The sequence below is a fragment of the Camelus bactrianus genome, chromosome 7 (assembly GCF_048773025.1).
Source record: "Camelus bactrianus isolate YW-2024 breed Bactrian camel chromosome 7, ASM4877302v1, whole genome shotgun sequence".
NCBI lineage: Eukaryota > Metazoa > Chordata > Mammalia > Artiodactyla > Camelidae > Camelus > Camelus bactrianus.
In genome coordinates this window covers 79334396-79346617 of record NC_133545.1, presented here as the reverse complement: position 1 = coordinate 79346617, position 12222 = coordinate 79334396, and the positions used below count along the sequence as shown (strand labels likewise).

Genomic DNA, 12222 nt, shown 5'->3' with positions numbered 1-12222 from the left:
GCACCGCTTCCTGGATGGGCCTGTGCCCGGGGTCTCCGCTCTGCGCAGGGATTACGGAGATCGCCAAAGCACAGCCCCTGCCTTAAAGGAGCCGAGGGTTCTCGGCAAAGGGCCTCCCGCCCTCGCCCCAAGTCTTGTCTTTAAGTTCATACAAGTGCCAGAATCGAGCCCTCCCTCCTCTCCTCTCTCACTGCCTGTGCCGCAGCTCTAACCCCTGCCTGGGCTCAGTTTTCCAGTCAGCTTTCCTCCTCGTGATGCTGCGAGCCTCCGGAGGGCAGGGCGAGGCCCAGGGGTTCTTCCAGAACCCACAGATAATCTAGGGGTGCGCTCTCTGCCCAGGGGATGGTCCAGCAGGTCCTCCTGGGAGACCAGCCCCACCCCTTTCCACTTCAGCGCTGCTCCAAGTCCACATTCCCAGGACTCCCCCTTATCTCTCTCCATCTTCTCTGTTTTGAGGGAAAGAAATGGCCCCCCCTCCCCCAGCCCAAACTCCGCCCTAAAAGAACCCCAGAGCCGCCTTGGGCCCTGGGGCTGGCTGCTCGGTTCTGTTCCCTTTCTCCTCCAGGCTCCTCTCCATCACCGTGGGCACTACCCGGGCATTTTGACTTCTGGCTTCTTCCCTCTCTCGTGCTCGCCACCCCGCCTCGTGTCACTGCCAGGCCTGGTGCATCCCGCCTTCGCTCTGTCGCTTTAAGCGGGTCCCCGCCGCCGCGCACCCCCCTCACCCCTCCCGGCGCTCGGCTGCTCCGCGCCACTAAAACTGCTCCCGCTCCTCGTCTCCCGCTCCTCCTCCTCCTGGACTCCCGCTCCTCCTCCTCCTCCTCCTCCTCCTCTCCGGCTCCTCCTCACCGCCACCGGCCCGCCGCCCGCTCCGCTCCTCGCAGCCTCCGCGGACCTGCAGCCATGGCTGACATCAAGACGGGCATCTTCGCCAAGAACGTCCAGAAGCGACTCAACCGCGCGCAGGAAAAGGTCAGCAGCGGGCGGAGGGCGACGGGGCAGGTGGCGGGGCCGCGGCGGGGAGGGCCGAGCCGGCCCGGGGAGCGCAGGAGGCCGGGCAGGGGGCCGGGGTCGCGGGGGACGCCCTGCCTCTCCGCCGCAGCCACTGCAGCAAAGCGGCACCCGGCGCTGCGGGGACCCGGCCGGTAGGCGGGAGCGCCGGGGGCGCGCGGACCGTGTCCCCAGCGCCTCAGGGTCTGCCCGGGTCTCCCCGCTCCCTGGTCCCCCACGCGGCCGGCCGCGCTCCCCGCTCTCCGGGGCGGGAGCCGGGCACCAGGAGTGGCAGGTGCGGCGGGTCGCCCGCGGCTCCCGAAGCGGAGGAGCGCATCTCCCTCCCGGCGCCCGCTCCCCGCGCGCGGGCAGGCGGCGGGCAGGGACGCGGCCCGCGGGTCCGGGCGGGAGGTTGCGGCGGCTCTCCTTCCTCCGGCGGGATTTCCTGGCTACTTGGGTGCAGCAGAAATGAGAGATTTAGCACAGAAGCTACCCCACAAATCTCTTTGGATCAAGAAGGCTGATGGAGAAAATCCAACGGCTTTCATACAGTACTGGGGAGTGAATCCTGGAGTTCAAAACAGAAATCTAGATACACGCTCTTTTCTTCCAGTCTTTTTTTGAGGGGGGTCTCTTTGTATGTGTGTCCCTTTTGACGCCAGTGCCCTTCTCTGGAAGGTCAAAGATAAATATGACTTGAACCTAACAGTTTTCTGTACATTTCTGCACAAAGGAGGGTGTTTTATTGCATTGAAAAGAATTATATTGTACGGATTGGGTTCCCTGGTGTTTTACAAGCCCCTCAGTAAATTGGTCACTGCCATTTATTTTTCTCTCCCAGAGGTGGGCACAAATGAATCCTAGGTCCATAAAAGCACAGCCTGGAGCGGTTGGAGAGGTGCTGTACCAGGCAATGGGCTTGCCTGGCTTCCCTGACAAATACTTGTCATCAAGACCTTGCCAGCACTGAGGTCTTCATTTGTGTCCCGGGCAAAGGACATTCATATTGTCGCTTAAGCATTGCACTTGAAAAAGAACACCAGCTAATGTGCCCTGTGGTTTGTGTCAGTTGAACTGTGTTCTTTTTCACGTGGAAGTATTTGCTATCCCTAGAATTCTGGATGTTAAAAATTTTCTTGTTTTACTGGAAGTCAGTTTGGCGCGTTGCTCGCCATGACAGTGAATTTCCCTCTTTGGACCCAGACTCAGGCTGCCCCCCAGTTCCCACTGACCCTGAGCAACTGAGCAGAAGGGGGCACTGATCCTTTTGCCTGTCCCCATGGCCAGAGGCTCTGTGACTGCCTCTAGTCCCTCCCACCACACTGCAGTAAGAGGATTGTATTTCTTTTAATATCTACCCAAGCTCATCCTGGACCAACGTGATCCTCCCCCTGTTGCTCCTTCAGCAGCTAAATTAGCAAGGCTTCCTGCCCCTCTTCCAGTTCCTGGCTACTTGTCCAGAAAGTAGTCAGGGTCTGCTGGGATCCTGGCCAGGTTTTGTCATCATTTTTCCATACTTCACAGTACCCGCTTGTAGGTATTCCTCCCCCTCTTCCCAAGTAATTACTTGAATCTTCAGTCTGAGGCTTTTCATTGAATCCACTTTCCATCTGTGAAGGAATATAGTGATAAAGTCAGCCTTTTGACATATTAAATTATTTCTTAATCTAGGTCACCAGCTGTTAATATGCCAAAAATAAATGAAAAGAAAATGTAATCTGACTTACAGAGCATTCAAGCCCTTATGAAGTGTTGAAAACTCACTTTTTCATGATTAAGGTCAAGGGTGTATTATGATGATAGTTGTGGATAGTGGTTACTCTTCTGTGGGAGCAGCCGTCGGGGGGGAGGCTTGTACAGGGCTTCAGGGGTCCTATTTTCTTCCCTGGGGAAAGCTGCTGCTGAAAAGTGTCTGTTGTACCTAGTTTAGGGGGTTAAGACACCAAGAGGCTGAGAGCATGGGCTCTGCCCTCGGGTAAGTTCTGGGCCCTCCCTGAGCCTGCGCAGCACTACGGGAAAAGGACACAGAAGAATCCAGGTAAGGCAGCCCAGCTGAGCCCGGGCAGGAGCCCGTGGAGGATGGAAAGCAGTGTGTTGCTGTTGCAGGTTTAGACATCTCTCCTGATGATTCTTTCTCTCTGCATCTTCCATCTCTTCCTCTTCTCCAGACACTCCATTGCAGTCACTCTGTGCCACGTATGTTCTGGAGACCCTTTGTTCCTTGTTTTTACCACCGAATTTTCTCAAAAGAGAGCCCACTCCCTCGACTTTCTCATCATCTGTGCTCCACCTAACAGCGTGCATGCATTTTGGTTTCAAACACATGACTGAAACTACTCGTAGAGGTAACTTGATGGCTTTCTGTGAACTTAAAATACATTTATTATTATAAAATATAGTATTATTATTGAAAGCCTGTAAAGATTCATTGGAGAAAGAATGAAATACACATATAAGGGGGGAAAACCCACTCACAAATTTGGACCCTCATAAATTCTACCACCTAGAGCTTTCACAGTCATTTGATGTGTATCCTGCTAGATTTTGTTTCCTTATGTGTATGTATGTATTTATACAATGAAAACAGGCTTATCCTATGTGGCTTTGTAACCTGTTTATTTCATATAATAATCATGAGGATTCCTCACTACGTGTACATATTTTCCATCACCATTTTTAGTGACTGAACAGTATTGGAATGTCTGGATTTTAATGAATCCCTGATTTTTGGACATTCAGTTCCCACTGTTTCTGAATATAACTGCAAATCAGTAAGAAAACTTACAGGGAAAATGTTCCCCCACACTTTTAAGTATCTCCTTAGATAAATTCCTAGAAGAATGATGGTGTCAAAGGTAAGCTTATTTTAATTAGAGCTAGACTGCCTTTTGGAAAGGCTGTATCAATTTACATTCTCACCAGCAGTCCATGAGACATTTGACAAGACCAGCTAATAAAAATTAAAACACTCTTGGGGTACATCATTGGAAAAAAATTAGTTCCTATTTATCTCACTGATATGGTTTTTAAAAACCGAACATTATTTTTTTTCACTCTTATTTTTTTCATCTGCAAATTGTGTGTTTATATTTCTGCCCATTTTATGTAGCATCTCCATCTTGCTATTTGTAAGGGCAGAAACTTCATCAATCCCAAAGGTTACAAACATTATTTCTTCCTTTTCTGTTTACTTTTTAATTGTTTGAGGGTTTCTTTCTGCTAAAGGGCATATTCATGTTTATATTAGGTTTATGTTATGTATATATTCGCTTAAATCTATCGATTGGTTTTGCCTGGTTTCTCCTTTGGTTGTTGAATGAGTTCGGATCCTGCCACTTACCAGAAGACTCAGTTCACACTGGCTTAAGTCAAAAAAGGGATTTGATTACTGAAAATAAAAATATGGCTCTTTCAAGTGTAAATTTAAATGCGATTTTAATATATGTATATATATTTGAATTAAACTATGAACATATACATTCATATATATATATACATAAATATTTGCACGTGTGTGTGTTATATGTGTTAACTCATTTCATTCTATGAGGCCAGTACTATTATTACCCCTATTTTATAGATGAAGAAGATGTTAAGTGACATGCCCAAGGTCACACAGTACGTAGTAAAGCCGAAGTTTGAACCCAAGCAGTCCAGTACTTCTTCATGACCTCATACTGCCTCTTCTAATTATGAAAAGGGCAGGGGTGGATAAACTTCGGGCCTGCATGGAACCAGAGGCCCAACCCCAGACATGAGGGCTCAGGTGTCTTCTCCTCAGCTCTCGGCTCTGCTGCCCATCCTGTCAGCCCCATTCCTGGGCAAGCTCTTCTCTTTCGGTGGCAAGATGGTCACCAGCAGCTGAGCCAAGAGCATGTCACCATTTGCAGAGAACTCCACAGTGCAGCCCTCACTGGCCCAGATGGGGGCTTGTGCCTACCCCTGGAAGAAAAACAATCTCTGGCCAAGGGCCAGGACCGTGGGTTGGCTTGGGCCTGAATCACAGGCCTCTGCTGAAGCTGGGGGTGGAGAAATTTCCCCAGGCCATATGGACTGATGGTGAAGGTGGGAACGGGTGTCGTGCTGGCCAAATAAAAGGCATCCACTGAGGCTTACTTAAATGGCCTTCTCTGTCCCATGTTTACATAAATAATCACATAGTTAATAATTTAAAATTTAATATTCAATAAAATTTCCTATCAAATTAATACATGCAGAGATTTTAAAAATCAAATACTAGTAAAAGGCTTATGAAAAATAGCAGTCCCCTGTCCCTGTTCTCCTCAGCCTCCAGTCTTGTTTCTCCAGAGGCAGCTGTTATTAACCATAATGTCTCTCAAAAATATACCTAAAAGTACTTCTTTTTTTCTTTGATTGGGGGAGGTAATTAGGTTTTACTTATTTATTATTTAGAGGAGATACTGGGGATTGAACCCAGGACCTCGTGAATGCTAGGCATGCACTGTACCATTTGAGCTATACCCTCCTCCCCTCAAAACTACTTCTTGATCTATCTTTTCATGTTTGGTAAATACAGGTAAAGATTTAGCTCTCTTGCATTCACCCTTCTGCTTCTATATCCCGCAAAATATTTATAGCAAAAATTGCTGATCGCTAAGGATGATATTTTAAAAAATTAAAGTGTAATTTTTATTGACTAAAGTACATAAATCTTAAGTATTCAACTTGGTGAATTTTTGTGTGTATGGATATCTGCATAGCTACTGCTCGGATCAAGTTATAGAACATTGTCATCCCTCGTGCCTCTCCTGTTCATGTTTTATATTTATATGTTTTTAATTCCTTTACCATCATTCCCCTGATGAGCATCTTTTCATGTATTTATTGGTTATTTTGATATCTTCTTTTGCGAAGTGTCTAACAAAGTGTCTTGCCTATGTGTTTTTTTTTTTTTTGAGTTGCTTATTTTCTTATTGGTTTGTAGAAGTTCTTTATGTATTCAGGATATGTGTCCTTTGTCAGATAGATGTTTTACAAATATTTTCTCCCAGAAAGTGGCTTGCCTTTTTACATTCTTAATGGTGCCCTTTGACGAGCTGAAGTTTAAAATATTTTTGAAGTCTTATCTGAGGATTACATTTTTCATACTGCTTTTTGTTTCCCTAGAGTTAATAATAGCCTTTTTTTTTCCATTTGCTTATTTTTCTATGAACTGTTTAGAATTGTTTGTTCCTGCTTTATCAGATCTGTCAGATGCCTATTACTATTATTGTCAAAGGTTCAGTATATCATGTAGTGTAATTATTTTCTCCAACTGAAGGACCCCTCCCCCACCTTTGGAGCCTCTGCCCTTCTGCTGTAATCTGGGCTGATTTTCTTCTAGGCCTGATACAGAGCTGTCAGCCTGGGTCTTTCCTTGCCAATGTTTAAGGCTCATCTATTCTATAATCCCAGGCTTTCAAACTGTCCCCTGTTGTCAGTGTTGTGCTTTATCCTCACTTTCTGCAGTACTTGGTAGAACCAGGTTCTAAGCTAGACAGTGTGTGTGTGTGTGTGTGTGTGTGTGTGTGATTGTGCAGTGAGAATTGGCTGCTTTTTCATTGGTTGCCCTGTACAGGCACTTTTATTTATTTATTTATTTTACTTTTTTCTTATTGGAATATAGTCAGTTTACAATGTTGTGTCAATTTCTGGTGTACAGCACAATGCTTCAGTCATACATGAACATACATATATTCATTTTCATATTCTTTTTCACCATGAGCTGCTACAAGATATTGAATATAGTTCCCTGTGCTATACAGTATAAACTTATTTATCTATTTTATATATACCAGTCAGTATCTGCAAATCTTGAACTCCAAATTTATCCCTTCTCACCCCCTTCCCCCCTGGTAACCATAACTTTGTTTTCTATATCTGTGAGTCAGGCAGTTTTAAAATGTACTTCTCTTGATTCTGCTGAATTGTTTCCATTCTTCTATCTTCTGCTTCTATAAAATGTATTGAACTCTCTCATTCATTAATAATACCTCTCCTGTTTTTGTCCTAATATGTTCCTACCTTTTTTTCCCCTTTATTGTCATTTTTGTTGGGTTTTGGGAGGAGATGATTATAAGCACATACTGTCAGCCTGTCTGTTTATCCAGAGGCCTTTTTACTTAAATATTTAATCCCTCTGGGACTTTTGGGGTCCATCTTTGTTCATTTGTGAAATCCAGTGACATTTATGTGGCCTTAACCCTCCTCGACCTCTATGCAATATTTAAATTAGTGGAGCACTTTAAACGTTTTTGAAGATTTAAACTTTTTTTTAACATGACTCTAGTTAGGAGGGAAACCTTTGGTATGTTATAATACTAACCTTTTTCAGCATGAGATTTTTGGTTTTTGTTTTAGTAAGAGAGTTACACTATTTAAGGTGGGGAGGGTACAGCTCAGTAGAAGAGTGCATACGTAGCATGCATGAGGTCCTGGGTTCAATCCCCGGTACCTCCATTAAAATAAATAAATAAATAAGTAAATAAATAAATAAATAAATGTATAAATCTAATCCTTCCCCCCAAAAAAGAGAGTTACACTATTTAAACTCTAAGGACACATGCTGTTTGATATTTTTGGTGCCAGTTTATCTGCTCCAAGTGATTATTATATAACAGCCTTATGTGTGAGTTTTTTCATGCATTATGTCTTCCCAAGTAAATTGTAGGTGCTTGAGGACAAGGAAGAAATGTCTTTTGAATTGTGTGTATCCAGTGTTGATGTATTATTTGACTTCCTGCCCCTGCAAACACATGGTCTTAAAGCATCCTTAAACATTATTCTTTCTCAGACTTTTGTGAAATTATCATGAAAGTTTCACTTTGTATCATTGTCACCTGAACTGTCATTTTGTGGAGGTAGCATATCAAGTATATGTAACCTTATGGGTCCTGCAGATGGTAGTGACTCTGTCAGTATTAGGTTGAACTGTGCCAAATTGTTAATTTTGTAAGCAAACAGTCAAATACTGGTAAAGTCATGTAGGTCAACCCAATGTTGATTGTGTGATATGGCAAGAAAAACAGTGTAGTCTCCTTCCTTGCCTAAGTATGTGACATTTGTGGGGTTTTGTTTAATTGTTGCCTTACTGATGACCACATCTAGGTTTGTTCTCAAAAGGAAACATGTGGATGGTGGTTGTGTGTACATGTGCTGCTGTGCATGTGCGTGTGTGCATTTATGGATGTTTGTATGTAAATTGAATGAGAGAAGAAAGACTCTGCTCTGACCAGGAAACTCTTTCCACGGGGCCCAGAGCCTTGTCCATGGAAGAGTAGCTTCTATGACCATGTTTACATCTGAAGACACTTTGGAGACTGAGTCTCTGAGGCATATCCAGGATTTCCCTTTTAAGATCATCTGAAGACTTCTTTGTTGTCTGCTTCTCCATTGTACAAGCTTATACCTTCTCTTCCACTAAGGTCATTTCCACTGGCTGCATTAGGAACTGCTGAAATTAAAAATAATTGTGAGGACATTCTTGACAGAGTAAGGTTTTTTCCCTTCAATTTTTTTTTTTTTTTTTTTACACACAAACACACATATCTCCATGCACCCTTCTTTCTCCAGGAATGAGTACAATAGGGAATCAGAGCTGTAGGAACCAGGATTTTAACACTAGTACAAGTTACCATTATCCTTTACAACATATTATACTGTGTGTGTGTTCCATAAGTCATACTTTAATCAGTTTTTTTTTTTTTTGGCAGGTCAAGGTAATTAAGTTTATTTGTTTATTTATTTAATTTTAGAGGCAGTGCCAGGGATCGAACCCAGGACCTCGAGCATGCTAAGCATGCGCTCTACCGCTTGAGCTACACCCTCCCCTCTCATAAATCATAGTTTAAAAGTCAGCTTGTTTATGAACCAATACAACCTAAGATACATGAAATACTTGTATGAATAATAATGGTCTGCTTTACTTGGGGTATGAAATTAGGTCCCATTTTTTTTTGAATATTCAAGTTAAATGCTTCCAACATCACAACCAACGTATCATAAGAATCTCCCACCCTCCCTGGGGTCCCTATCTCGTGAGCAGTTCAGAAACCCTGGGGGGAGTTTCCCTTCTGTAAGGGAGTCTGTGGTTTTCACTCTGGCCTGAGGAAAAGGGTTCCAAAGGGAGTCCAGCGTTCAGATGTCACTCTCGTCCCCTGGGTGAGCACTGCAGTGCACGAGGAACATGGTGGCCCCACTGATGGTTCTCACAGTGAGGACAGGGCCAGGAAGCCTTCCTCTGCAGGGTTGTACTCAGCTGTGCTCACTCTGTGCCACAGGGTGCCTGAGCTTCAAATGTCTGAGCTCTTTATCAGTGGGCTTATCATTTCCAAATGCACTTGCACATATACTCACAGCTTCTCTTTCCACAATTTCCCATCACGCCAGGGTTCCTAAGTTCGGATACTTGATATCAGCCATCACTGACTATCCATCCCATTCTGTTCCCCTTCACTCTGTTCTGTTTTTAATAACAAGCTCATGGGGACATATCAAATTGAGTTTAACCCTGCAGTTTGAAAATACTACTGTAGAGGACCTCCAGCATCCTTCCCTATAAGCTGACTTTCTTTTGGGCCACTTCAGTCCATTCAAAGCTATGTGGACGTCTCTGTGTGTGTGTGTCTGTGGTGAACTTTCAAACAAAAAGTATCATGAAGCACTTTGGGGAGGATGGGTTGAGAAGGCAAAGAATATTTTAAGAAATGGTGTGTTCTGACTTTTTGAACACTGAGAGTTTCCACTTGACTCTTCAAACACAATTTTTTATTTTATTTTTCTAGCTATTTAAATTAGGGGCCACCTGAGTAGAGGTCCTAGGGAAATCAGTTGGCCCGTGGGCTTCTGTGAAGGGATGACAGATGTTAAGATTTCTGGTGTTGCAGATAAAATTTTCCAGATAGACTCCATAATGGCTAATATTTACAGAATGAAAGTGTCATCATCACAGAGTTCGAGGAATTCACTCATGAAAGTATATAGTTAGACTGTATACCCAGCATTGTGTAAAATTAACATGAGAGTAATCATGATTTCCTGAGAATACTTCCATGGGCCAACTTTTAATATAGTAATGCTGAGGCTGCATTCTTATTGATTCACAATCTAAATTTAAGTGTAGTGCTTAAGTAGATGTACTTCCTGAGTACATATTGAGGGAAACTCTAATTAGGAATAATGTGGGATAAAGCCATTAACAAGATCTTAGTTTTAAAATATTTGCTATGCTATACTTATATGTCAATCTTGATTACCCTTAAGCTACTTAGAACAGACGTACAAAAATCAGAAAGAAAAACCCATTTTGGTCATTTTCATTTTATTCTCATGTAATTATTTAACTGAAAGTTTTTAACTGAAAGTTTAGTTCGTAAGTGGGAAGAACCTGAAAAAATATATATAATATGTTATATAACATATATATACTTTTTTCTATCTTAAAGTGTTTATAACGATTTAATAAAATACTCATGGACCCACATAAATGCATTTTAATTATAGCACCTAACATTTGTTGAGTGAAAGGATGCTACGTTTACGTACTCCAATAGTTATGTATTCCATTGTGAAGTCAATCTGGTAAAATTCAGCTATTCATTTAGAGTCATTTATTCAGAATCTAATGCCCAAAAGGCACTCGCTAGATACTTGTAATATCGCGTTCAACACAGATGTCCTGGCGGAGCATACAGACCCGCAGGAGCTGGTAGAGAGATAAACCTTGACCATACTAATAACTACGTCGCTGTTAATGGAAAATCATAACAATTCTTTGAGGAGAAAAAAAAATAAATGTAATTAGGGAACTCATCTAGAGTGAGAGGAATGGGGACACCTACTTGAAGAAGGTAGATTTTAAGCTAAGATGCTAAAGGATGAATTGCAGCTATCCAGGGTCTGGAGATTATAGGAGTCCGTATGCATTCCAAACATCAGACCCTTTGCCCTTATTCAAGATAAATAAGATAAAAATAAAAGGTGTAGAATATAAATATCAACTGTTGGCATTGGCCTTGGCCTTACAAATGATCTCTTGTACCATTTAAATATTTATCAAAGTGGCAAAGTGGACCCTAATTGTGGTGGTCCTATTCTGGTAGCTATCCCTCTTTTGTGTGATCAGATTTTGCTTTCACACATTGAAGGGTCCTTGTAGGGCAGAGTTCCCTCTTAATACAGAGGCAGGACCCTCGTTCAGAGCTGACTTGCCCTCTGAATTATCAGGCAAGCGAAGATCCATTTGTACAACAGCAGTAAATCCCAGCCCGATCGGCTTTCATAGATTTGTTGGTCTCTTATCTTAAACCGTCAGAAATTCAAAATAAACATGAAAGCCCTTATAAAATTCTTAAACACCACACATCTGGAAAGATGAGTTTGTCTTTAAAAGGTTTGAATGCAGTTGGAATCTCAGCTTTTAATGGGCGCGTGCGAGAGAACAGAGGGAACACACGTGGGTAAGGCTGGCACCAACCTGGCTTTGTTATGTTGTAGGCATTCCTGTCCCTAAGGATGGTTGTTAACAGTTGAAAAGCAGAGATGGCCCAAGTCTTAGGAGGATCCCCCATTGTAGTAGCACAGCCTAGAACAGTGTGATACCTCTCTCAGACCCTATCATTCCTCAATATTTGCGAGATCTGTACAAACAGTCCTGCCTTTTTTACCTACATATCAACTTCCTGCCTGCACTCTGTTCAGCGAGTTCTTCTCTGGTTCTCTAGCACATTCTTATATATGTCATCTAGTGGGCAAAACCACTGATTTCTCTTGGGTTAACACCTAGGAGTAGAATTACTGATTCTTTAGGGTAGGCATTATCTAGCTTTAGGGGATAGGGCCAGTTTTCCCAAGTGGTGTATCCAATTTACACTCCTGTCAGCAATTGTGAGAATTCAGAAAGCCTGATCTTCAAATGGTAAGTTTGACGTTGCAAACTGAGTTGTATTTGATCACTGCTACATCCGCACAGGACTCCTTGTTTAATGAACAACTGAGCTTATCTTCTAGTTTCACACATGGTCATAGGAACATTTCTCTCTCAAGAACCAGTCAGTGTAAAGTATTTAAATTAGGTGGTGGAGGGGTGGTGACCATTTTTAAATCACACTACAACTCACACGTGCGCAAGAAATGTACAGAGTGTGCGGGTGTAGACGGGGCGAGGGGCAGGAGGATTGTGGAGCAAACGGTCTCAGGGTGCTATATTCTGCCTCTTGTCCGCTGGGATCAGCA

At 43.2% G+C, this 12222-nt stretch overlaps 1 protein-coding gene across 4 annotated transcripts in view; it reads left to right on the top strand.

Moving 5' to 3' along the window:
* Positions 1-568: 568 nt before the first annotated feature.
* Positions 569-12222, top strand: part of AMPH (amphiphysin) — a 156104-nt gene continuing 144450 nt past the window's right edge. For 3 of the 4 annotated variants that reach the window (XM_074367681.1, XM_074367683.1, XM_074367680.1), the window contains exon 1: positions 569-972. In XM_074367681.1, the coding sequence (XP_074223782.1) occupies positions 904-972 (69 nt within the window). In that variant the 5' untranslated portion in view covers positions 569-903. The remainder of the gene's footprint in view (positions 973-12222) is intronic. The other variant, XM_074367684.1, reaches the window with a different exon arrangement.